The 27254-nt window shown below is 41.7% G+C and overlaps 2 protein-coding genes and 1 non-coding gene across 24 annotated transcripts in view; 2 read left to right on the top strand and 1 right to left on the bottom strand.

Annotated features, from left to right (window-relative positions):
- Kdm5a (lysine (K)-specific demethylase 5A) overlaps positions 1 to 19868 on the bottom strand; it is an 80476-nt gene extending 60608 nt beyond the window's left edge. For 3 of the 4 annotated variants that reach the window (XR_003956181.1, XR_003956180.1, XM_011241281.3), the window contains exons 1-6: positions 19189 to 19843; positions 17320 to 17397; positions 14913 to 15035; positions 8980 to 9150; positions 2298 to 2432; positions 945 to 1050 (exon numbers count right to left, since the gene is read on the bottom strand). Coding sequence is in view for 2 of the 4 variants with exons in the window: in XM_011241281.3 (XP_011239583.1) it covers positions 945 to 1050; positions 2298 to 2432; positions 8980 to 9150; positions 14913 to 15035; positions 17320 to 17397; positions 19189 to 19353 (778 nt within the window). In the remaining 2 variants the exon portion in view is untranslated. Of the gene's footprint in view, positions 1 to 944; positions 1051 to 2297; positions 2433 to 8979; positions 9151 to 14912; positions 15036 to 17319; positions 17398 to 19188 lie in introns of all 4 variants that reach the window. The other variant, NM_145997.2, reaches the window with a different exon arrangement.
- Positions 2828 to 2933, top strand: Gm24592. Its single transcript, XR_003956669.1, has one exon. It is a non-coding gene; the product is annotated as a U6 spliceosomal RNA (small nuclear RNA).
- Positions 19598 to 27254, top strand: part of Ccdc77 (coiled-coil domain containing 77) — a 40048-nt gene continuing 32391 nt past the window's right edge. For 4 of the 19 annotated variants that reach the window (XM_011241439.3, XM_011241436.3, XM_006506499.4 and 1 more), the window contains exon 1: positions 26291 to 26640. The gene's annotated coding sequence lies outside the window, so the exon portion shown is untranslated. The other 15 variants (NM_001381935.1, NM_001381934.1, XM_006506495.2 and 12 more) reach the window with 11 other exon arrangements.

Genomic DNA, 27254 nt, shown 5'->3' with positions numbered 1-27254 from the left:
CTCCTCAGTGTATTTCCCTACTAAAAGTCCGAGAATCACTTTAATTTAAAAGTAGTAAGTTTTAGAAGACTGCATGGCAACCAATAACTTAAACATTAGTGAAACTAAACTAGCCTTTAGACATTAAATTAAGGTTCCATGCTGTATACTAGACATGGAGGGCAGACAATTCTTCTAAAAGTCAAAAAATACAGTGTAATATTTTTTCCTTACACATTACATTTAATACTTCTACCATTTAAAAAGTCAGTCTGGGGCTGGTGAGATGGCTCAGTGGGTAAGAGCACCCGACTGCTCTTCCGAAGGTCCAGAGTTCAAATCCCAGCAACCACATGGTGGCTCACAACCATCCCTAACAAGATCTGACTCCCTCTTCTGGTGTGTCTGAAGACAGCTACAGTGTACTTACATATAATAAATAAATAAATATTAAAAAAAAAAAAAGCCAGTCTGTCTATGAACCAAGGTAGCAAGGTACAAATGTTAAGAATTCCCCGAATGCCAGGCGTGGTGGTACACGCCTTTAATCCCAGCACTTGGGAGGCAGAGGCAGGCGGATTTCTGAGTTCGAGGCCTGCCTGATCTACAAAGTGAGTAACAGGACAGCCAGAGCTATACAGAGAAACCTTGTCTCAAAAAACTCAAAAAAAAAAAAAAGAGAGAATTCCCAGCATGGATCTTGTCCAATGTTACAACTCTCATAATCTGTTTATTTATCTCCTTGAACATGGAATTCAGTTCCATTCTACTTCTTGGTGCCCTTTTATCATTTAAACCATAAATTTTGTACTTTCAAAGATTGAAAGCTTGCTATACATGATTAAAACATTCTTCATTAGGCTAAACCACAAAGAATTCCCAGCATAGAGTGAAATTCAAACATCACTTGAGCCTTGTAACAACCTTGTCATTACACTTCATTTTATAAGAATAACAGATTTTACCTTCTTTATCTTTTGCTCCTACTGCCAGGCCCACAACTTTGGGTCCAGCCCCAAAAATCTGAAGTTTCTTCAGTTCTGTGTTTCTATTTACTTCTCCAGAGTCTGACTAAAAATAAATAAATAAATAGATATAGATAAATAAATAAATAGAATTAATATTAGCATAATATTAATTACTCGGGATCATACAATTAAGAGGTAGGGTCTTAGTGAGCAGTGGTAATCCCAGTACTTGAGAGGCACAGGAAAGCAGATCTCTTAGTTTGAGACCAGTCTGGTCTATTGTGGGCCTAGGTACCAGAAGTTTTCCATGGAGACCTTTATCCAGGCCTGGTGGGAAGGCCCCAGCGAAGGAAGTGAGTGCAGGCAGGGAGTAGAAGCCTCTGCCATGCCTTCCAGGTTGCTAGGTAACTCTGAGCCTGGGTAGGTGAAAAGCAGACAATCCAGTGAGGAATTGCGTGGCTCTTCATGGCTCTTCGGGAGAGAAGATCTCTTCCCAAGTGTTACAACTCTTGGAACAAAAGGATCAGACAAAGGAATAGTTCTCCCATTCCTTTAATTCCCTGCATGGCTCTCCCTATATACAGTTCTGGCAGTTATTTAGAGTTTGACAGCAAGCCCCTCTCATTGGCTTGGGCTGAGAGTTTGGGGGAAACCTTATTTGCATGTTAGAGGGCTTGGTGCTGTTCCTAAGTGGCTGATAGCCAGGCCTCTCCTGTGGGGGTTGTTGGGGGGGGGGGGCAGTAACTCTGACAGGAGCCAGGGTCCAGGAAACATGAGAGAACACCTGTCCCATGTAATTCATGAATTATCAATACTGGGTCCCAGGGTTCAAGATCTTGCCTTAACCGGGAAACCAGGCTGTCTGCGCGTAGCCCATTGCCCCACAGTCTATAGAGCTAATTTCAGGACAGCCAGGGTTACACAAACAAACACACTGATACTACTACCCCAAATGATTAAGTTCATGAGATCCTGTCTCTAAAAAAAAAAAAAAAAAAACCAAACCCCAGATAAATTCTATTAAAAATAGTCCATGGGAGCCAGGTGGTGGTGGCAAATGTCTTTGATCAAGCATTCAGGAGGCAAAGAACAGCCTGGTCTACAGAGTGAGCTCCAGTACAGACAGAGAAACCCTGCCCTGTCTATGGGGGTCGAGGGAGTGGTATCCCACAGGCCACTGAAGATGACTCACCAAGTAAAGGCACTTCCCACCAAGCATGACAGCCAAAGTTGTGTCCTGGGACCCCATGGTAGGAAAGAACTTCCAAAAATTGTCCTCTGACTTCCACATACACACTATGATATGGACATAAATGCACACTAAATTTTTAAATGGACACTGACAGCTACCTGAGACTTAACTCGTCTTGTTCTCTTTGGTGGAATATTCATTCTTGTTCCCCGCTCTGGGGAAGGCTGGATGTCAGTGCTGAGAACCTCAGCCTCAACTTTTTCTTTAAGATCTAAATCAGGCATTTGTACACCCTAAAAGAGGACACAAAAAGAGAGAAAATTCACTAATAAAACAAGTTTGAAAATGAGTAGAAAAATTAGCAAGTTTCCAGATAAGTCCCTAACACCACATCCAGGTGGTAATCCTGACTTCACAGTCATCTATAAGCTCAAAGCAATCCCTGACAAAGCAAATTCTACTCTGTTCTTCAGAGTATCTTATGAAATCCATAAGACATTGGAACTGGCCTGGAACTCTTATGGAGAGTTCTGAAGTTCTGATCCTCTAGAATTAGAGGCATGCACCACCAAACCATGCTCCCAATGGGATTTGTTTATATTTTTCAGCATGCCCAGGATTTCTTTCCATGGAAAATTAAAGCACTAACATTTGTGTGAAAATGCATAGTTTGAAAATACTGAAAAGGGTGCTCGCTTCAGCAGCACATATACTAAAAAATTGGAACGATACAGAGATTAGCATGGCCCCTGCGCAAGGATGACATGCAAATTCGTGAAGCGTTTAAAAAAAAAAAAAAGAAAAGAAAAGAAAAGAAAAGAAAATACTGAAAAGGAACCAAACTAGAGAACATATGAGGTTCAAAAGTTACTATAATACAACACTGAAGATCGTGCAGTAGGGGTTGGAGATGGCTCAGCAGATAAATACTATCTATTGCTCTTATAGAGGACTCAAGTATGGTTCCCAGCACCCACATTAGCCAGCTCTCAACTGCCGATGACTCCAGCTCCTGGAGGAGAAAACGCCTCTGACCTCTGAGGGTGCCTACACTCATCTGCACATAGCCACATACAAACATACACAACTGGAGAGAAGGCTTGGCCATTAAAGGGTAGGTTCACAACCCTAATCACAAATGCATAATCATAAAAGAACTTTAAAACAAAAAGACAGTGTAGTACTGGTAATAGGGTAGAAATATAGTCTGATAAATATAGATACATATAAATGTCTGATAAATACAGATATTTGAAATTGTGCATAGTCCTGAACCCTACATACCCTTTCTGTATATTTATAGTTAGAATAAACTTTAACTTACAATGATTTTTTATTTTTTTAATTCTGTGTTGAATGTTTTGCCTGCATACATCTAAGTTTCTACTATCTGTGAAGTCAGAAAGGACATCAGATACCCGGAAACTGGAGTTTCAGATGGCTGTAAGCTGCTATGTAGGTGGCTAAGAACTGAAGCTGAGTTCTTTGCAGAAGCATCAAGTCTTTCTGCTGCTGAACCATCTCTGTGACCCCAAAACTTCAACTTTTAAATTAGACCATGTAAGATACTGACTATGGCTGGGTGGTGGTGGCAGAGACTGTTGCATCTCTGAGTTCAAGGCTAGCCTGGTCTACAGAGGAAGTTCCAGGCTACACAGAGATACCCTGTCACAGAAAGAAAACCAACCAACCAACCAACCAACCAACAAACAAACTGACTATAAAAACAGAACTATAGTAATATGAAGTTATATTAATGTGGCCTATAGCACTGAAAGTTCCTTACTGTACTTTCATCTTTTTACCTAAATTCATCTGTAAATTTGGAGTTTTCCTTTGGTGTAAACTGCCAACTTTACCTTTCTGGACCATTATCAACTAAAATAAAAATGGCTTACACACAAGTACCATAATTCCAACAGAAAATGTAATATATAAAATGTCTCCTAACTACCTACAAGGCAGAGATAAATAGATAATCCATTGCTAGAGCAAGAAGGGACAAGATTTAACCACACTATTCAAAATGAAATGTAAAGTGAAACATAGATTATACATTTCTGGACTTAATCTGGACTTGTGGTATGAAATTAGTTATGTTCATACCATAGCTAACTAGGTAAACTGAAATGAGAGAAAATGAAACCACATATAAGGAAGAGACTACTGTGGAACACTACAAAAATAAGCATGTAGTTTTGAGATCAACTATTGGTCAATAAAGATGACAAACAAATCAATCAGAAAAGCTATCTTTTGAAAGGGGTAGAACCAGGTATGGTGGCACATCTATGATCACTGGTGTTCAAAGCTGGCTTGGTCTGCATATGGAGTCCTGGCCTGCTGGAACTACATAGCAACACTGTCTCAATAGAAAATTAATTTACTAAAAAGAAAAAGAAAAAAGGAGCTGGCGAGATGGCTCTTCAAAAGGTCCTGAGTTCAAATCCCAGAAACCACATAGTGGTTCACAACCACCCATAATGAGATCTCATGCCCTCTTCTGTTGTGCCCGAAGACAGTGACAGTGTACTTATTTATAATAAATAATACATAAAAACTTTAAAAAACAGAATAAAAAAGAAAAAAGTAGAAAAAAAGAGAAAGAGAGAGAAGAAAAGGCCTGCTAACTTTGGGAGAACAGGGCAGCACAAATATACAAAGATATCCAAGTTAATTGTTAGAAGCTAGCCAGGGCTAAATAGTAAGACAGAGTAAGACCTGTCTCTCGAAAGAAAGAAAGAAAGAAAGAAAGAAAGAAAGAAAGAAAGAAAGAAAGAAAGAAAGAAATTAATTGCAATAACTCTATGTTTCTTTGAGCTCCAGAGCAAGACTCATAAAATAAATCTACATCAAAAACAATTTATAAGCCGGGCGTGGTGGCGCACGCCTTTAATCCCAGCACTTGGGAGGCAGAGACAGGCGGATTTCTGAGTTCGAGGCCAGCCTGGTCTACAAAGCGAGTTCCGGGACAGCCAAGACTATACAGAGAAACCCTGTCTCGAAAAACCAAAAAAAAAAAAAAAAAAAAAAAAAAAAACAATTTATAAAAGAAGTCAATAGGCTGGGTAGTGGTGGCATACACCTTAATCCTAGCACTTGGAAGGCAGAGGCAGGCGGATTTCTGAGTTCAAGGACAGCCAGGTCTACACAGAGAAACCCTGTCTCAAAAACAAAACAAAAAAAAAAACAACAAAAAGTCAACAGGACGGTAAATCTTCAAACAGACATCACTATAAAAATGTCAAACAACATTTATCACTGAATCTTAAAAAAACAAACAAACAAAGAAACCTGAAAAAAGTCATATTCAGAATAAATACCAAGCCCTTAGAAGTATAAAGCAAACAGCTCAATTTTAATGAAAAAAAAAAAAAGATATAAGAAGACACTTCAGGAAGATCACAAAAATGGGGGGAAGCTAGAGATAGTTCAGTGGTTGACGCACGTACTACTCTTCACAGAGGACATGCATTCAGTTCCCAGCACCTACATGGCAGCCACAACTCTCTGTAATTCCAGTTCCAGAAGGTATGTGTGATGATTTGTATATGCTTGGCCCAGGAAATGGCACTATTAGGAGGTGTGGCCTTGTTGGAGTAGTGTATTACTGTGGATGTGGGCTTTAAGATCCTTACAATTAGCTGCCTGGAAGCATTCAGCTAGCAGCCTTCAGATGAAGATGTAGAACTCTCAGCTACTCCTGCATCATGCCTGCCTGGATGGCGCCATGTTCCTGCCTTGATAATGAACTGAACCTCTGAACCTGTAAGCCAGTCCCAATTATGTGTTGTCTTTATAGAAGTTGCCTTGGTCATGGTGTCTGTTCACAGCAGTAAAACCCTAAGAAAGAAGTTGGTACTAGGGTATTGCTGTGATAGGCCTGACCATGCTTTTGTCTTAAGAATGTGGATTTGGGGGCTGGTGAGATGGCTCAGTGGGTAAGAGCACCCGACTGCTCTTCCGAAGGTCCAGGGTTCAAATCCAAGCAACCACATGGTGGCTCACAACCATCCGTAACAAGATCTGACTCCCTCTTCTGGATTGTCTGAAGACAGCTACAGTGTACTTACATATAATAATAAATAAATCTTAAAAAAAAAAAAAAGAATGTGGATTTGGGAACTTTGGATTTAGACAGCAGTATAATGTTTAAGTGGAGCTCAATGGGTTATCCTAGTAGGAATATGGAAGACTTTGTTTTGTTGCTGAGAGTGATGTGAACTGTGCAGACCAAGCCCAAGAGGTTTCAGTGGAGAAAAATTCCAGTATGTGGCGTACAGACTATTTTTGTGGTATTTTGGTGACTGCTTTCTGCCCTTGTCTGAAAAGTCTACATGAGGTTAAAGTAAAGAGATTTTTTGTTTTGTTTTGTGTTTTGTTTATTTTGGAGGCAGGGTTTCTGTGGAACTCACTCTGTAGACCAGGCTGGCCTCAAACTCAGAAATTCACCTGCCTCTGCCTCCCAAGTGCTGGGATCAAAGGTGTGTGCTATCACACCCAGCCTTAAAGTAAAGAGATTTGTATTAATTGCACTGACAAAGGAAGTCTCAAAATAGCCCAGCAGAGACTTTGTTCTCATGAAGAGCATCTTGAACAAGTGTAGCAAGCTTAGAAAGGAAAAATATAAAATATATGGTTTGAGTATTAATGTGGCACCAGGAAGTGAAATGGAGCTGAATCCTGTGTTCTAGGAGATAACAAATTAAGGGAATGGGACTACAGGACAAGATCCTACCCAACTAAAATTTAGATCCAAGCACGGTGGGAGGCACCTTTAATCCCTGGAGACAGGCATACAGATCTCTGAGTTCAAGGTCAATTATAGACCAAGATCCAGGATACAAGCTTAGGCAGTGAAGGAGTTGGAAAACAGGAAGCTAGTGATAATATAATAGAACAAGGGGGTCATAGTCCAGCTCCTGTAAACAGCGGAACTCAGCAGCTTTGGCAATGTGGCTCTGGCTTTAGAGTGAAAAATAAAAGGGACTACTGGGACAATTGACACTGGTTAGCTAGAGCTAAGAAATTAGCAAGGATTAAGAAGAGACCAGTATCACTGAGGTGAAATCTTCTGGGAAATGTTTGTTGAGAGCACAAAGAAGCTGTGTTTCCAAAATTTTCGAGATGCCAAAGCCATAGGATATCTGCTGAGGAATGCTGCTAACAGGGAGTGGAACCAGCCCAGGATTATAAATTTGTTTCAGTCAACAAAGGAGTTGGAGATCCTTTTGACATCAGAAATGGAGATACAGAGTTTAGAGTTTGCCCAGCTGGTTTCCTGTCTTGATTTGGGGATTATAGCTAAGTGAATGGATGGATCTCAGAAAAGACTTTGAACTTTTAACAGTGTTGAGACTGCTATAGACTATGAGGACTTCTGAAGTTGGACTAAATGTCCTTTTATATTGCTACTGCTAGATATGGCCCCCATAGACTCAGCCTATGGGGGCCAGGGAGTGGAATGTGTTGGGTTTGTATATGTTTGGCCCAGGAAGTAACACTATTAGGAGGTGTGGCCTTGTTGGAGTAGTTGTGCCACCATGAGCGTGGGCTTTAAGACCCTTATCCTAGCTGCATGTTAGTCAAGTATTCTGCTAGCAGCCTTCAGATGAAGATGTAGAACTCTCAGCTCTGCCTGTACCATGCCTGCCTGGATGCTGCCATGTTTCTGCCTTGGTGATAATGAACTGAACCTCTGAACCTATAAGCCATCCCCAATTATATGTTGTCCTTATAGGAGTTGCCTTGGTCATAGTGTGTGCTCACAGCAGTAAACCCTAAGACAGTCAGTGAGGGGGAAAAAAAAAACATTCAAGATTCACAAAAAAGTTTAAGCTAACCTGAATGGTGCACTACTAACTTGACAGACACAATGGGTCCACTAGTATATACTGGCAGCTAACCAGTCACTTCTTGGATTTGAGGTCTATTTCACAGAAGGGAAGTCATCTTTGATACTATACACATAATCAAAAAGTCAGTGACTGGAAAAGTGATAGTCCCTGGTGAGAAATTTACTGCTATTTTGCTAAATAGTCAAGATATGCCTGTCAAACTGGATTTTAAGTATTTATGATCATATAATAGTGCTGTTATCCTCTTTGACCAGAAAAGCTTCTTTCTACAGTGTGTGGTGGATAATACCAAGACTCATAACTGGTTAAAGTGTGAGAATAAGAGGCTATTTAAGGCTGATTTAAAACAGAAACCTCTGAAATGCCCACTTTAAGGTTTAGCCAACATTAAGAAGTGGGGTTGGGGCTGGGTGTGACAGCTCACATTTTTAATTATAGCACTCAGGAGGCAGAAGCAGATAGGTATCTATAAACTGAGGCCAATCTTATCTACATAGTGAATTCCAGACTACACAGTGAGACCCTGTCTCAAAAATCCAAAATGGAACAAAACAAAGCTCTTTTTCCAGAAATCATGAAGATTTATATTAAATTTGGAAACACCCTTCATTTCCATTATCCTTTACTCTGCAAACCACTAGAAATAATTCTAATTTTTAAACTTTAACACACTGTTTCTTCTTTTGGTGCCTAGAAACAGCGATTCCAGTTGGCTATGCATAAGCATTATCACTTATAGTGAGTATCACTTGAAGTTTGTACATGGCAAATTAAATTTTCCACTCAAAGAACTATGATGCGCCGGGTGGTGGTGGTAGCACACGCCTTTAATCCCAGTACTTGGGAGGCAGAGGCAGGCAGATTTCTGAGTTCGAGGCCAGCCTGGTCTACAAAGTGAGTTCCAGGACAGCTAAGGCCATACAGAGAAACCCTGTCTCGAAAAACCAAAAAAAAAAAAAAAAAGAACTGTGATGCATCTCACCATAAGGCTGACACCAGATTGGAAAAGTTCATATGGGTAGAGAATTCTTTCATAGTGTGACTTCAAAAGAGACCCAGTTCCTTTTCCTGGCAGATATCCCAAGCGGCTACCCACTTTAGACCATTTCTTCTCTTTGGTGACTATTTCAAAACCTCCTTTGCTGGCAACAATCTGGAAAAAGAAAAGTAGGAATTCATTAGGGAAAGAGATTAATGTCAAGCATCCTAACTTATATAATCCCAAAAGATAAAAGCTTTTCCCCAAAGCAACCAGTAGAGTGCTTGCCTAGTATGCACAAAAGCACTGATTTTGACCCCTATACCATAAAACCTAGGTGTGGTGGTGCACACCAGTAATTTAAGCTCTCAGGGTGGGGGGCTGGGGCATAAAGACAGGACTTGACATTCAAGGTCATTTTTCAATACACAGTAAGTTGGAGGGCAGACTGGGATACATGAGATCTGACTTTAAAAATAAAAACAGTAGGCCAGGAAGATGGTTCCTCAGGTAGGCTATTGCTCACAAGTCTGATGATCTGAGTTCCATCCGTAGAACCAACATGATAGGAGAACCAGTTTCTACAGGTTGTCCTCTGACCTCCACAAACACTTTATGTCCAAGATCGTGTATGCGCATACACACAAAATTAATGTTTTAAAATAAAAGTTTCACCAGGTAAGTAAAATTCCAGCATCCTAACTCTATATGTTGTCTGTAAATATAAACATTATTTTTGACTTAAGATGTAAATTACCTTTAATTAAACTGATACCTTAACAAAGGAACGGAAACAATTTTTACAAATATCAAACTTTAAAGTTCAATGTTACTGGGTTCCACACTCAAGATATTAAAAAGTATTTAATAAATTTAAACTTTGTTCATTATGCAGTATTAAAAAATGTACACTAAACAAAAAAACTTACCATCCCCACAAAAACAAAACAAAACAAAACTCTAATCAAAACCAAAAAAGATCTTTTTGAATCAAGCTGCAAGGCTGGACACATTTCTGTGATTAAGAGAGCTCGTTTCTCTAGCAAAGGACCTGATTTTGGTTCCTAACACCCATACTGGGAAACAACACCTGTTAATTCCAGGTATTCCAGGGATCCAATGTCCTCCTCTTTAGGACTCCACAGGCACCTGCATGCATATACATGTACGTGTGTATACATATGTAGATTTATATACAGACACACATGAGGTGTGGAGTGTAGAATAGAGAATGCGCAAACCTTGAGGATACCAGTTATGTGTATCCCACCACTCAGGTTAGAGGATTAGAGTTAAGGCCAACCTCTGAAATATAGTGAATACATAGGTAGTTTTGAGTCACATTGGATTTGGTTTGGGTATAAATATATTTATGTAGCAAACAAAAATCCTAAAACCAAGGGCTGGAAAGATGGCTCAAGTATCAGTGGAGATAGTAAGATTAAGAAATTCAAGGTCCACCTTGGCTAACTCATCAAGGTGGAGATAAATGAGAGCTGGGGGGTGGGGGGTGGCATAAGGTGTTCTAAATTTAAGATCATTTCATGTTGTATATGGCTTTTAATCCCAGCAGCACTCAGGAGGCAGAGGCAGATGAATCTCTTAGTTTAAGGCCAGCATGGTCTACAGAGGGAATTCCAGGATAGCCAGGGCTACATAGATAAACCCTGTCTGGGAAAGCCATAAGCCAACCAAACAAACAAAAAGATCTTTTTATTTATTGGGTGTTTGTACTAAGGGGGTGCATGTGTACCACAGCACTCACATAAAGGTCAGAGAACAACTTTGTGGAGTTTACCCTTCCTTCCTTTACTTGGGTTCCAGGCATCAAAGTCAGGTCATGAAGTGGCACACTTTACTCAATGAGCCATTTCATTAGGCATAAGACCTATAACTCACAGTAAAAAGGTCACATATAATACACAAAACTAGCCAGGCGGTGGTGGCGCTTGCCTTTAATCCCAGAACTTGGGAGGCAGACAGGTGGATTTCTAAGTTTGAGGCCAGCCTGGTCTACAGAGTGAGTTCCAGGACAGCCAGGGCTACACAGACAAACCCTGTCTCAAAAAACCAAACCAAACCAAAACAAAACAAAACAAAAACAAAAACACAAAACCAAAAAGGGAAAAGTACCATAAATCCTTTGTTTGGAAACAACATAAAAATTCAAAATCAGTAACAGCCAAAAGCATTGCAAGCGACTAGAATGAGAAATAGGAATGGATGTGGACAAAAAGAATCATTTTCATTTAAAGTCTTATTTATTTTGTAAAAGCCCATTATTTAGGGCCAACCCAAATATTTCAAAAAAAAAAAAAATCTTTTCCCTACAAAAGGAATTAGATTTCTCAAGATGTAGCTAAACAATATGGCCGGCAAATGTGACCCTGGCATTCTGGTTAGTTTACCTCCAAAACAGAAATGCAATCTAAACTCAAATTAAAACTAGTAATGGCTTTCTAATTAGGGGAAAAGAAAATCACAGAAAGTTTACATTTTTGATGAGTGTTTAGGAGTTTTAGGTTTTGTGTGTGTGTGTGTTGTTGTTGTTGCTGTTCATAAAAAAATTATTTTTGGGGTTTTTAGTCATGTGTATATGTGTATCTGTGTAGGAGTATATGTATGCAAGTGCAGGTGCCTACAGAATCCAGAAGAGGGTATCAGATCCCTTGGAGCTAGAGTTGTAGGTGCTGGGAACCAAACTCATGTCTTCTGCAAGAGTAATAAGCACTTTTAACCTTTGAGCCTAAGCAGCCGGTTTGTTTCAGAAATAGTGTTACTATTTTATAGCCTAAACCAAGTATAACTCAGGCTGGCCTTGAATTTGTAACAATACTCTTACCTAAGCCTTTTGAGTGCTGAGCTTACAAATGTGCAATACTGTACCTGGTTAAAAGAGTTTGTGTGTGCATGGGTGAATGTGTTGGGGGGGGATGTCTGTCTGTCTATCTGTCTGTCTCTCTCTCTCTTTTTAAAGACAGAGTCTCACTATGTAACTGGCCTCATATTGAGGTAGATCTGCCTCTACCTCCCAAGTGGCAGGATTAAAGTATGGACCATCACACCCACCCAAAAGAGAATTCTTTTTTATTTTTCTTCCTTTGAAACAGGATTTCTGGGTAGCCCTGGGAAAATTTTTAAGGGCTAGAGATAGCTCAATGATTATGATCAATTGCCATGCGACCATAAGGATCTAAGTTTGCTCCTAACCCAAGTAACAAGCTAGGCAGGCTCTCATGTGTACCTATAATCCTGATGCTGTGGGGAGTACAGACAGAAGGATTGCTAGGGCTTGCTGGCTTCCAGTCTAGGGGAAAAAACTAAGTTCAGGTTCAAGAACTTAAGTTTTCAAGACTCTTCCTCAAAGAAGTAGTTCTCAACCTTCTTAATACTGCAATCCTTTAATACAGTTCCTTATGTTGTGTGACTCCCAACCATAAAATTATTTCATTGCTAACTCATAACTAATTTTTCTACTATTATGTAAGCTGTAATGTAAATATGGTATATAGAATATCTGAAATGCAATCCCTGTGGGGATGAGACTCACAAGGTTGAAAACTATTGGAGTAAGGCAGAGAGTGATAGATAGGGATACTTAATGCCCACCTTAGGATTCCAAATGTACAAGGGTACACACATGCACGCACTAGAAATTTTAGCGGCCAGGCATACTTTTGAATGCCTATGTAAGTCTGATGGCTAAGGACATAGTTCAGTGGGTAAATAGGTTTGCCACATGTGACAATTAGTATTCATTGTCAACACGATCTAGAATCACTTGGAAGATGGGTGTGGCTGTGCCCATGATGGACTCTCATTAAAGTTAACTAATATGGGAAAAGCCTTTCCTGGGTAGGGAACCTGCACTATATAAAATGCAAAAGGGGAATTGGGAACGAGCATTTATTGCACTCTCTTGATTGCTGATACAGTTCCATTAAGCTTCCCTCATGTTCCTTAATTGTGACTTCCCCACTATAACAACACTCTAATCTAGAATTATGGGCCAGTATAAGTCCTCTATCCTTGAAGTTGCTTTGCCAAAGTAAATCAAGTGTAAGAACCTAAATTCAAATCCTCAGAACTCATGCAAAACTGAGCAAGGTATTGAGTCTATAATTTCAATGTTCCTATGGTATAATGAGAAGACAAAGAAATTTGACTGGCTAGCCTGGTATACACAGTAGAGAACATTAAGAGGTAGATCCTTCAAGGTGGAAGATGAAGATCAACACCCAAGGTTGTCCTCTGACCTCCTTATACACACGTTTCATGTTATGTTCAAACACTAAGTCTAAGGCCAGCTTGATCTAAATAGGGAATCTGAGACCAGCCATAAAACAAGACTCTGCCTTAAAAAGTTGATTAATCTATAAACAGATTGATTAATAGATAAATGGAGTTAGTATGGTGGCACACACCTGTAACTGAAACACTCAAGGAAGCAATAGCAGGAGGATCACATTATGGTCCAGGGTATCCAGGGACATAAAGCAAAATCTTGTCTCAAAAAACCCAAAAATCAAACAAAAAGGGGGATGGTGGTGATGGTGGGCCCTGGGGAGATGGTTCCATTGTTAAAGTGGCTATCAAAAACATAAAGACCTGTGCTCAATCCCTAGCACCCACTTTAAAAGCTGGATACAGGGCTGGTGAGATGGCTCAGTGGGTAAGAGCACCCGACTGCTCTTCCGAAGGTCAGGAGTTCAAATCCCAGCAACCACATGGTGGCTCACAACCATCCGTAATGAGATCTGACTCCCTCTTCTGGAGTGTCTGAGGACGGCTGCAGTGTACTTACATATAATAAATAAATAAATAAATAAATCTTTAAAAAAAAAAAAAAAGCTGGATACAGAAGCCTGTCCTTGTAATTCCAGGTGGTGGATAATAAAAGACCCAAGGAGACAGATGACCAGTGAACCCCAGGCCTTGGCCTCCACACACACATATAAAAAATAAAGTATCAGCCGGGCGTGGTGGCGCACACCTTTATTCCCCGCACTCGGGAGTGAGTTCCAGGACAGCCAGAGCTACACAGAGAAACCCTGTCTCAAAAAACAAACAAACAAAAAGTATCAATAGACATACCAAGATTGTTAAAAAAAAAAAAAAGTTAATAAGCTAGAGAGAGGCCTTAGCAGTTAAATGCACTGGTTTTTTGTCGAGGGTGCCCACTTTTCTGTTTGTTTGTCTGGTTTGAGACAGGGTGTCTCACTATGTAGTCCTAAGTTGGCCCAGAATCACAGAAACCCATCTGCTTCTGCCTCTCGTGTGCTGGGACTAAAGTATGGACAGCACACTGAGCTACATGTTTTCTAACACAGTAAAAATCTGTGGCTGCTGTGACTTTTGAGTTAAGACACTTTTATTATTTTTGAATTTTCAGTTTTATTAGTTTCAAATGGCCAGCACACACATGGTGTAACTCTAGTTACATCTGTTACTGAAAGCATCTGACACTTTCTTCTGATTTCCATGGACAGCACAATATAGTATACAGACACACATGTAGACAAAACACCAGTGCATATAAAATAAAGATAAATCTTTCTTAAAAATCAAGTAAATAAAAATATGAACCAGGGATATGGCGCAATAGCAAAGGGCTTGCCTAGGAGTGCAAAAAAATTAAAATATTTTTTCGACTATATTGAAATATCTGCTGGGCATGGTAGCTCAGGCCTCTGATGCAAGCACTAAGAGGCAGAGGCTGGCAGATCTTTGAGTTCGAGGCCAGCCTGTCTGGTCTACAAAGCAAGTACTAGGATAGTCCAGCACAGAAAAGATTATTTAAAATTCTTAATTCCATGAATCACGAACCTCTGTTCAATTTCTTCATGAGAGGACCTGGTACAAACCAAGAACTACTACCTACCACTGGGCTATATCTCAAGACTCTGCTCAACTTCTAAGACAAGTCTTGGCCTCACCTTGCTTAAAGCATACAAATCCAGGATTTTTCTCTCCACCACAGGGATCTTCAATGTAGATCCTTGAAGTTCCCAAAATTTTGCCAGTTGATCCAAGAAGTCCAATCTTACTCTAGTCATTGCCTAAAATCATTAAAATACAGAAATCAAAAAAACATAGGGCTAGAGATAAAGCAGGGGGTAACAGATGGTTCTGAGTGTTGAACTCTGCTGGCTGAGTGTTAGGCTGTCTGAAAAGATTTAATAAACTGAGTCTTAGCAGGCTTAAAAACAAAAAACAGCAAAAGAAATGAGTTTCTACTATGTAAGCACAATCATAACTGTGAATAATGGTAGAGTATATCAAGTCATAACGTTTCAATACCTTACTGACCAACAAAAGCCCAAAACCATTTTGCTATCTTTGCTTCCAACCCAGAGAAAAGTACCTATGCCTAAATTACCCCTACCTTAACTCCACCTTCTTCCCCATCGCCCTGCCTATGAAGTTATGCTTTTTAATAAAGTTCTTTGCTAGATGTTAAAAGAAAGCCTCAGCTGGGCAGTGAGAGCACACTTTTAATCCCAGCACTCTGGAAGCAGAGGCAGGTAGATCTCTGGGTTCAAGTCCAACCTGGTTTAAACCCTGTCTCAAAAGAAAAAAAAAGTTTCTCTTTCCATTTAAGGTCTGCTATGTTCTTCTTGGTTGTTTGTGGATTTTCAATCTGTACAGGTGTAGTATGCCTACAGATACCAGAAGAGGGCACCTGATCCCCCTAGAACTGGAGTTTCAGAGGGTGGTCAAACAGGTGGATGCTGGGATTCCAACCCAGGGCCTCTGAAAGAACTGTTGAGTAATCTTTCCAGCCACTGTTATACTATCTTAAATTTAATTCTGTTTCTTTCCAATGATCTCCTACTAGAAGGCACAATTCTATGGGCCCTTTCTCCTAATAAACTTCATTTCCAAAGAGTAATTATTTGTCAGCTTCTCTACTGAACCAACCACTGTTGACTCCATTTTTTAATCTAACAATATGAAAATATCATAATGAAATCCGTTAGTTTGTATATTATCTAACATACATATTAATTAGGGGAAAAATTCCAAGTTTGGAGCTGGGGCACCATAGCAAGAGTCTTTTGTTAACCCCAGCACACCCAGGAGGCTGAGACAGGAGGACTGCCATGAGTTCAAAGCTAGCCTAGGCTACGTTAACTCCAGACCAGACCACATATTAGCTACAAAAAAAAGACTGACTCAGCCGGGCATGGTGGCACGTGCCTTTAATCCCAGCACTCGGGAGGCGGAGGCAGGCGGATTTCTGAGTTCGAGGCCAGCCTGGTCTACAAAGTGAGTTCCAGGACAGCCAGAGCTATAAAGAGAAAACCCGGTCTTAAAAAAAGAAAGACTGACTCAAGAAGGTGGGGGCTGGGCAGTAATGATTCATGCCTTTAATCCTAGCACTTGGGGGGCAGAGGCAGGCGGATTTCTGAGTTCAAGGCTAGCTTGGTCTACAGAGTGAGTTCCAGGACAGCCAGGGCTATACAGAGAAACCCTGGGGGGAGGGGGAGGGTTGAAAAGAGGGTTGGGGAAGTAGCTCAATTAACTGGTGGAGCACTTGCCTAGTTTCTTGAAGCCCAGAATTCTATTCCGAGCATCATATAAACTGGGCATGATGGTGCACACCTGTGATTCCAACACACAGGAGATCCAGGGAGTCATGGATTATACATAAAGCTAACTGACACCTTGGACCACATGAGACTCAAAGAAGGAAAAAAGAAAGAGAGGGAGCAAGAGATTTCCACTTTTTTAAAGCTAAGCATTAGAATTTCCACTAAGAAAATATGTTTAAAAAAGTTTTCTGTTATCCCATTGAGTGAAGAAACAAAGAAAAAAAAGTAGTAACTACTTGAAACACTCTTAAGTATCAAATGATTATTTATTTATTTATTTATTTATTTATTATATGTAAGTGCACTGTAGCTGTCTTCAGACACTCTGAAAGAGAGCATCAGATTTCATTACGGGTGGTTATAAACCACCATGTGGTTGCTGGGATTTGAACTCAGGACCTTTGGAAGAGCAGTTGGAAGAGCAGGGCTGGTGAGATGGCTCAGCTGTTAAGAGCCATCTCACCAGCCCTCAAGTAACTATTATTCATTAAATTCCAGTTAGCACAAATTCTGGGTCCTGGTACAAGCTTTTCAAAGTTCTCTATCTAAAATCCTAAAGTAATTAATAAAAGTAAATTAAGTTTTGGCAAAAAATAAAATAAAATCCTAAGATAAGCCATCAGGAGGATGGAGCTATATAAAGTCATGACAGAGCTTTTGCTTAGTCTGTGTGAAGCCCTGAGTCCCAAACACCACCACCACTAAGGAAAGAAAAAAGAGAAAGCAGAAATACTGGTCTAATACTCACCTCAAGTTCATTCAGGCGCTGGACTCTAGGAGTGAAACGGAAGGTTTTTACTTCACAGGCAAATGGAGGTTGCCAATCCTAAATAGAAAGAATTATTCTGGTCATTTAGCATGGAGCTGCCACAAATCATAGCATATCTAAGTCTTCACTATAGAGACAAAAAAAAAAAAAAAAGCAAGCAATGTTCTTATAATTTACATTTTAATATTACTTGGAAAAGCAATTCTCATTCCACAATATACAGTTACACTCTCCAAGGTTATTCAGGAAGAATACAATGAGCTTGTCAAATGCAAAAACAGTGTCCAATAAACACACAAGTTTACCAAGTAAAACTTAAAAAGAAAGAAAAAAATCCACTGACTCGGGTATGGCACATGGCCATAATTCTAGTACTCTGAAGTAGAGGCAGGAGGCTTAAAAGTTCCAAATCAGCCTAGGTTACAGAGCCTGACCATCTTAACAACAAGGACAAAAGTCATCTGGGTGCCTGCTAGGGAAGAGAACCGTAGAACCAAATAAATGACATCTGCAGCCACACTTTGGTTCTACTTTAATAAGGCACAGGGATCTCTTCTAAACAACATCCAGTTGACGCTGGTGCTCATTTTTCAGCAACATTTGGACAAGGTTTTTCTCCCATGTTAGTGAGGATGGAAGCCTGGGCCTTGCAGCATTCTCCCACACCAACAACATTATTTGGAAAACACCTAATATTTTTTTTTTTTAAAAAAACAAAACCACCCTTTGACCTTGAGCATATAACTTAACCTCCGAGGGAATTAATTCCACTCATTACCGGGTATCATTTGCTTTCCTAACCTTAGAAAGTGAGGTTAATTAACCAATTTATAGGCAAACTTGATTATTTATAGTACAGTTTGGGAATCTTTGTCCCTTACTTTCTTATTTCTTACATATAGAGATTTCAACGTTTTCTTCCATCACCATTCATTGGCCAATTCTTTCTAAACCTCTACATTAAAAAAACAAAAACAAAAACAAAAAATTAATGCTCTTTATCTTTCTCAAGGATGCCTCCTTGTTGCAGTAATAATTAGCGTGGGGGTTCTAGTCTAGTGACATCACCCTGTAGACAACCTGAGTTCGGATTACTAAATTTAAGAAACCCGAGTAGTGGCCTGCAAAGGTTTGATAAACTGAACATCAGTAGGCTTGGACACAAAAACGGTCGACATTAGTGGGGTTTTTTTTAACACGCAAACAGAAAGATGGTGCGTGAGCTGATGACAGGACACTTCAAACGCCTTTCCCTAGGAAGGGCCTGAAGCCTTTTGTTATCCTTACCTCCAATCCACACTACAATATCCGTGCCCAATAAGTTCTGGGAAGGAAAAGGTCCCAGAGACACCTCTTTCTGTCTTTTGAAGGGGGACCTGAGAAGCGATGCGATGGCCCAGTCGTCAGGCCAAAGCCTGACAATCTTGAGTTCGAGCCCGGAGACCCACAACCCCCACAACGCAGGAAGAGAATCGACTCCTACAAAATGTCCTCTGACCCCTCCGCGAGCGCTCTCTCGCTCTCCTCCCCTCTCTCCCTCTCTCTGTCTGTCTGTCTCTCTGTCTGTCTGTCTCTCTCTCTCTCTCTCTCTCTCTCTCTCTCTCACACACACACACACACACACACACACACACTCACACGCGATCAAATAAAATGTCAAAGTGGACGTGAAACTGCGTTCAGAAACCAGGGCAAAAAACATCCTCAAAAGTGGCCTCGGGACACCAAGAGAGGAGGGAGGGGCCCCCGGAGAGCACGGAAGACCCCCAAAGAGGAAAGCCACGGGGAGGAGGAGGACCGTCCCGCCGCCCCAGCACGCCCCCCGTCCCCGCCCTCAGGCGACGCTACCTTGGGTGGCCGGATTTTGCAGATGCCCGTTTTCTCCGCAAAGGGCCGGATGCGCCCGATAAAACTCAGCGGGTCTGTGAACTCCTCCCAACTGGGCTCAAAGACCGGGCACTCGGGCGGTGGCACGAACTCCGCCGCGTAGCCCCCCGGGCCCACGGACGCCATGGTCACCAAAAAATAAAATAAAAAGCCAGGGGGGCCTGAGGTGCACAAGCGAGGAAAGGCTTGGCTGACGGCCACCAAAGCCCTCTCACGTCCCCGCACTGGGGCCGCAGCGCATCTTCTTAGGACGAGAACGAGTCCTCACAGGAGCGCCAGCCGCTCTCCCTCCGCTCGTTTGTTATTGTTTCCTTCAGGGCTTTTCCTCTCAGGGGCAGGACGCTCCCGGAAGTTAACGTGCTGCTAAATCAGTCCGCCACCGCAGGAAACAAAATCCCACCGCCGCCACGTCTAGTCGGGTCTTCTCTCCTCGCTCCCTTCCATGACGGCCGGCGGAGCTTTTTTGTTTTATTTTGGTTTTTTGTTTTCTCACAGCTTGCCTGTCAAAGTTCTGCGCCCTCCGTCCACCCCGGGTGCGCGGCCCCTCAAGGCGCCGCGACCTCTCTCGAGGAGAGGCGAGGGAAAAGCTACCCCGCAAGGTGGAACGCGCGCTTCCGGCGCGCGGAGGAATGTGTAATGCCTCGGAGAGCAGAGGTACTGCTTCCGGTAAGGGGCTTCCGGTTCCTCTTTGTGTCGGGGGTGGGGACACGAACGCAAGGTGGGCCCCTCCGTGGCTAGTCGGCCGGGTTTGTTCGTTCTCCGAGACCTGTTTTTAACATCGTTGTCTAGGTTTGGACAAGTGACGAACTCTTGGCCGAGTTTCCGCGTCTCCGTTTCCTTCTTTCGAATGCTAGTCTTGTACAACTCGTTTCGCTCGGTCGCCTTCGTACGGGTTTCTCGCTTCTCCGTGACCAATAGGTTTCAGCCCAATTCCGTCATTACATGGGCCGGCCTTCACCACCAGCTGCGACTTGCTTTTTCTCACGACACTGGGAACCTACCCATAGAGGGCCTGGCCTTGCTAGTCTAGCTGTTGGCAGCCATCCCGAAACCGTATTTGAGTAGTAAGCAGGGCCTGAAAACGCTTGCTTTGTAACCAACCCATTTCAGTTTGGTATGAAACTGGTCACCTTGTCAGAAACCTCTACTTGGAAGGCCGGGCATAGTTGCACACGCATAGAGTTCCGATCAGCAATGGCTGGTTTAAAAAAAAAAAAAGCCACGTTTCTGGTATACGGTCCTACAGTTCCTTTATGCGTCTAAGCCTGACTCTACAAGGTTGAAGGCAAGAACCGGCTCCAAAGTTATCCTGTGCCCTCCACATCCATATACCTTTATGGTGATGAAGGTAGATGCTTTAGGGGCAGTTCGAGCTGCATATGAATTTGAGGCCTGATTAGGCTACGGGAGACCTTGTAAGTAAGGAAAATCCCTGTGTGGTGGCTCAGGACTATAAACTCAATTCTGGGGAAGGAGATGTAGAAAGAGCACCATAAGGCCACATGGTACACTTATCGAGTTCCAGAATGGTCAAGAATACGGGGTAAGGGCCAGAACAGTGGCTCAGCTGTGAAGGGCACTTGCCACCAAGCTTGAAATCCTAAGTTTGATTCCTGGAACCCCATGGTTAAAGGAGAGAACTGAAAGCTGACCTCACCTTCACGCCAGGTCCACATACATTCATCTACAAATTCACACATTAAGTAATCAAAGGCTGGGGGGGTTGGAGTGGGGGGGTGGCTATCAGGTAAAACGCTGACTCATAAATAAAGGTTCTATTCTGCTAGTCAGGATCAGGAATGCAAGGAAATGGACTCAGGCTAGTTTGTTCAATTACTTTCTGTACTAGAAATTGAACCCAAGTCCTTGAACATATTAGGTAAATGTGTCCTGAGCTGTAACTCCAGTATAGTCTCCATTTCTTGCTTAAAGAAAAAAGGGAAAAAGTGATATACAGAGAAAAAATGGACATAGGAAGGTATGATGAATTATATACAATTACTAAAATATTTTATAACAAGACTTAGGTCATTTAGCATTTAATCTGAAAAAAAAAGAACTATGCACATCAAAAGAGAAATAGTAAAATTCAAAAGACTGTTTTAAATTTTTGTGTTTGTTTTTCAAGACAAGGTTTCTCTGTAGAGCCTTGGTTGTCCTGGACCTCTCTGTAGACCAGACTGGCCTCTGACTCCCAGAGATACCCCTGCCTCTACCTCCCAAGTGCTGGGAGGAGCAAAGGTGTGCACAACTGTACCTGGTATACTTGAAAATTTAAAACTCATCAAAAGTTCTTTCATTACATACGCAATCAAAATATATTGTTATTTGGCTGGGGATGGAGCCTGAAGGATCACAACTCCAAGATCATCCTCAGCTGTCTGTGTCAAGGCTGCCCTGGGATTTAAAAAAAAAAAAAAAAAAAAAAAAAAAAAAGGCAACAAAAGAAGCAACTTTTAAAGAAAAATGAATTCATCTCAAGTAAACTGAGGAAAATACATTCCAAGCACCACATATTCATCTGTAAGTTACCAGTGTTAGAGTAGAATGAAATTAGTATCTAAGTCTGGTAAGTATTTGGCAAGACTGTGAATTACGGCCTCTGATGTATTTCATTTTACTTTTGAGCCAGGGTCTCTCTGTTTCATCCAGGCTATTATTGTACTGGATGCTAATGATCTTCCTGTATCAGCCTCCCCAGTATCTGGAACTGCAAGTATATACAGTTTATTGTTTAAAGCCTCACATCAGAGTGACAGGAGTGGGCAAATCTCATTGAGTGAAAAATGTTAAAAAAAAAAGAAAACCCACAGAATTTCTAAGGAAATGGCTTTTAATTCCCACGGTGGGGTAGTGGGGTAGTGGGGTAGTGGGGTTGTTTGATTTTGCAGTACTAAGGATTGAAGCCAGGGCTTCACAGGTAGGTCCTCTGCCACGAAGCAGCTAAAAATATCGTGTCTACATGGCCCAGAGCACATGTGGAAATCACAGGGCAACCTGCTGGAACCCACATGGTGAGTTCTCACCTCCACCGTGTGGGTTCCAGGAGCTGACCGAAGCCATCAGACTTGTCAGCAAGTGCCTTCGTTGGCTAAACCATCTCAGCGGCCCCTTATCCATTGTTTTAAACTGAATTTTGATACAGGGTCTCACTAAGTTGCCTGGTGTGCTATCTTTGAACTGAATTCTCCTTCCTTAGTTTCTATACCTGGTTAGTCCTCAAACATTTTGTCAACAGCCCATTGTGGCTGGCTGGTGGAGGTCTTTAATATATTAACACTTGGCAGAGGCAGGCAGATGTCCGAGTTCATTGACAGCCTAGTCTACAGAGTGAGTTCCAGGACAGCAGGCTACATAGGAAAACATGGTAACAAAAAGACCCTTATAGGGGATAGAGAAATGGCTCTATCCCCTCACCAGACAGTAGCATTTGCTGCTCTTGCAGAAGACCTGAGTTCAGATCACATCAGCCACGATGAGTGGTTTGCATCTGTCTATAACCAGAGCTCCAGGAGATCTAATGCTCTCTTTAAACTTATGAGGGCACATACATGTGCAGCATATACACACATGTATACATTTTTAAAGGTTTATTTATTATTGTATGTAAGTATACTCTAGCTGTCTTTAGACACACCAGAAGAGGGCATCAGATCTCATTACGGATGGTTGTGGGCCATCATATGGGTGCTGGGATTTGAACTCAGGATCTTCAAGGGAACAGTCAGTGCTCTTACCCACTGAGCCATCTCACTAACCCCCCTCATGTATATATTTTTAAAGATCTCACTGTAGGATAGCTATAGCTGGTAGTATGACCTCACTGTAGTTTAGCCATACCTGGTAGTCTGGCATTCAAGGTCATCCTCTGCTACTTACTAAGTTCAAGATCAGCTTGGGCTACATGAAATCTTGTCTCAAGTCAAAATAACATGTATACATTTTAAAAGTACTGAAAGAGCCAAAAAACTTTTACTTACATAGATTATGTATTTGTATATTTATATTTTTCATATAATAATAATTAAAGCTAACAAACTTAGCATGGCAGATATCCCATAATTCCAGCAGAACAACAAGACATAAGAATCAAGGGTTTAATCCAGCCTGGAATACATAGTAAGTTTAAGATTCCTCCTCCTCCTCTTCCTCCTCAGCCACGCACACCCCAGTGAAGTCTTCTTGGCAGGCCGAGAGGCCTGGAAGCGCTCACAAGGCAAAGAGTTTCACAGAAACTCACCTCCTGGAGCTTTGGTGTTCTCATTAACCCGTATACTCATACCCTATTCCCGCGTTAGTCTGGTGTATGGATCTATGTGCTCTCTTTTAGTATTATTATAAGTGCCTTTTAAGATTGAATTCTGACATAGCTAAGCCTTCGCCAGTGTTCCAACGTCCTAGAAAGTCCTTGAGCTGACCATGGGCTTGGAATTCAATGTTGCCTATTCAGTGACATTCAGAATTGCCTCTGGTATTACACTATCACTTAGAATAAAAGCCAAGTAAGTCGCTCCCATATACAGGAATTTACAATGGTTTAGGAAGTAGATCAGGCGGTGGTTTTAGAGTATTGCATTATTCATGAGATGGTTAGCTAGAGCAGAACTCCCAAATTAGAGCCATGGCTTGGGTGTGAAAGCCCTTGCCCTAGGAGTGTAAAGACCTCACACCTGGCTCCTAAGACTATAGCTGACCTTAGATAGGGCTGACATTGTCTCAGTTGTTTTATTGCCCAGTTCCTGCCAGTCTTTGTGTTTACATTCCTCTGTTTAGTGTAAGAGTCAGTAAGCATTCGGTAACCTCATTTGTACCTTGCTGATGTGTCACCTAACTTCCCTATTTTCTTCTGTATAAAAAGTTTGATGCTCGGGCTGGTGAGCTGGCTCAGTGGTTAAGAGCGCCAACTGCTCTTCCAAAGGTCCTGAGTTAAAATCCCAGCAACCACATGGTGGCTCACAACCATCCGTAACGAAATCTGATGCTCTCTTCTGGAGTGTCTGAAGACACACTACAGTGTACTTACATATAATAAATAAATAATAATAAAAGATTTATAAAAAAAAAAGTTTGATGCTCAATTTGACAGATGACATTCAGATTCTGGTGTTGTGTCTGTCTGTCATTCATTTGCCGACTCCTTGTCCATCTGCAACTAGAGACTCGTTCCACACAGACAAAGGGACCCAGAGGGTCTGCAGCACTCTTTTTAAAAATTGGAAATGTGGGGCTGGAGAGATGGCTCAGTGGTTAAGAGCACTGGCTGTTCTTCCAGAGGTCCAATTCCCAGCAACCACATGGTGACTCACAACCATCTGTAATGGGATCCAATGCACTCTTCTGGTGTGTCTGAAGTCAGCAACAATGTGTGTATGTGTGTGTGTGTGTGTATATATATATAATAGATTCCTCTAAAAATTGGAAATATATAGGAAGGAATGAACCATGCTTTTTTTTTTTTTTTTTTTTTTTTTTTTTTGGTTTTTTCGAGACAGGGTTTCTCTGTGTAGCCCTGGCTGTCCTGGAACTCACACTGTAGACCAGGCTGGCCTTGAACTCAGAAATCCGCCTGCCTCTGCCTCCCGAGTGCTGGGATCAAAGGCGTGCGCCACCACACCCGGCTGAACCATGCTTTTAAAAATAGTATTTATGCTATAATTTATACCATAATATTAAAATTTTAGATTTACTTCATGAGTGTTTTGTCTGCAGGTATGTATGTGCCTACTGCCCACAATAGGAGGTCAAAAGACTGGGACTTGTCTCCAGTCAAGGGATTACATATTCAAATGTTATGTCTAGTCAGTCTCATTTAAACATCAGGAGGATATATGAAGAGCTGAGGGTGGTGGCTCATGCCTCTAAACCCAACACTAGTTGGGGAACCCTGTCTCAGCAACAAAAGAGGATATATAAAAGGAAGTTACACAAGAAAGGATCAATTCTGCAATGCATAGTAGCATTACTTTAAAATTTGGAAAGCTTGAAAATTGAAGCTTTTATGCCTATGTCAACTTCAGTGGCTCACTGATAAGTGTACACAATTTTTTCAATATGATATTTCAAATATCATTGGTTTTCCTATTCATGTCATAGGAAAGGATAAAGAGAAAGTTTATAGTTTTTCCTTCTTTGTTATTCTATTTTGGTTAGTCCCTGGGAAATTCTTGGAGTCAGGCTTGGGTGAGAAGTATAGTTCAGTGGTAGAATACTTGTTTACCATTAAGTAACCATGATTCCTTTTTTGGTTTTGTTTTGTTTTGTTTTGTTTTGTTTTGTTTTGTTTTGTTGAGACAGGGTTTCTCTGTATAGCCCTGGCTATCCTGGAACTCACTTTGTAGACCAGGCTGGCCTCGAACTCAGAAATCTGAGGCCTGCCTCTGCCTCCCGAGTGCTGGGATTAAAGGCATGTGCCACCACGCCCGGCAGGACCATGATTCCTGAAGCCTTAGTTCAGTCGCAGGGTGAATCCAATGACTGAGCAAACAAGCAAAGAGCCATTAAAATGTGTTTGGAGTCAGAGGTGATGAGCTATAATACCTCTCTGTGTGTTTGTTTTGTTTGTTGTTTGTTTAAGGGTGTAGTTCTGCCCTAGAACTTGCTGTGTAGACCCAGCTGGCTGCCCCTGCCTCCCATACACTGGGCTTATGCCTGAGTCCCAGAATTTGAGGGTAGATGCAGGAGGATCTCTGAGGCTTCTACACAGCAAGATCCAAGCTAAACTGGATACATAGTGAGTCCTGGTTTGGTTCCTCACACCCATATGGTGGCTCACAACCATCCCTCTTTAATTACATCTAAGCTAAGGCATAGAAAACTCTGTCTCCTCCTCTCCTCTCCTCTCCTCTCCTCCCCTCCCCTCCCCTCCCCTCCCCTCCCCTCCCCTCCCCTCCCCTCCCCTCCCCTCAAACTCCTGATCCTTTTTATGTCCCTTCTCAGGAATTGGGATTACAGGCTTTTACAACTCCGTAGGATTTGTAGAACGTTTCTTAGGCTCACTTGAAACAAACTAAAGGCTCACTCGAAACAAATGATAATGTGTACTAAACTCTCCGAGGAGTTCTCGTGATTATGTATGTCATTTATGCAACAGGTTTCATTAAAGGAAAATAGTTAAGTGAGTTTAGACTGAGTTGTCAAAACGAGTTCTAACAGCCAAGGGATACTTACCTCCCCCCTCCACACGCATTCTGTCTTTGCGCAATGCTGTGTGCAGAAGAGAAACTACACTTCCCAGGAACCTCTGCCGGTGAGGCGCAAGGCAAGATGGGAAGTACTGCTGGGTGAACAACCGTCCTATTGGTGTGCAACCTAAAAGGCCGCCTGAGCTCGTGAGCGATTGGTAGGATTTTGTAGATGCTCGCTGATTTGAGTTGTTTTTCGGTTGCGTTGTTGGACGCCAGGGGTTAGCACTTGGTGAGTGTGGATTTCAGGGAAAGGGTGAAAGTTTTTTGGGGAGTAAATATGGTGGGATAAAAGCCTTAGTAATCAGTGCGGAAGGGAGCTACAGGAGACTAAACCTAGGGCCAGTCAAGGAAAGATTGTCTGTAAAAAGAGAAGTTTCCGGGACGCGGAGAGCTTTAAGAATGACTGAGCAAAGATCTGCTCAAGAACTGTATGAACTTGCCAGAGAACAGGATCCAGACGTCCTGAGATGGACGGAGTTCCGTCTCCGTCTTCCTCCCACTTGCTTAAGCTTCGATTTCCTCGTTTGAAAAATAAGGGATAATAAAAATACTTCAGAAAGTGGTTATGCGGGTAAATACGACTTTTTAGGGACGGGGTTGTGGCCAATATGTAGAGTGTTTGCTTAGCACGCCTGTGCCCTCAATTCGATCTCTTACACCTACAAAACAGAAACCCATCACCTTTTATATAAATAGAGGCATTCCTGCCTTGCAAGGTAGGATTAAGATGGCTTCTGTCTGCCTGGAAGATAGGTTATCATAGTAAAACTGCAAATACAGGCATTTATCAGTGAGGGGGGAAAAAAAGCTTTTAAATTTTTTTAATTATTCGTTTTTGTTTTT

This window comes from Mus musculus, chromosome 6 (assembly GCF_000001635.26).
Source record: "Mus musculus strain C57BL/6J chromosome 6, GRCm38.p6 C57BL/6J".
NCBI classification, from domain to species: Eukaryota; Metazoa; Chordata; class Mammalia; order Rodentia; family Muridae; genus Mus; species Mus musculus.
The sequence above is the reverse complement of the archived record's forward strand: the minus strand, read 5'-3'. Positions and strand labels throughout refer to the sequence as shown.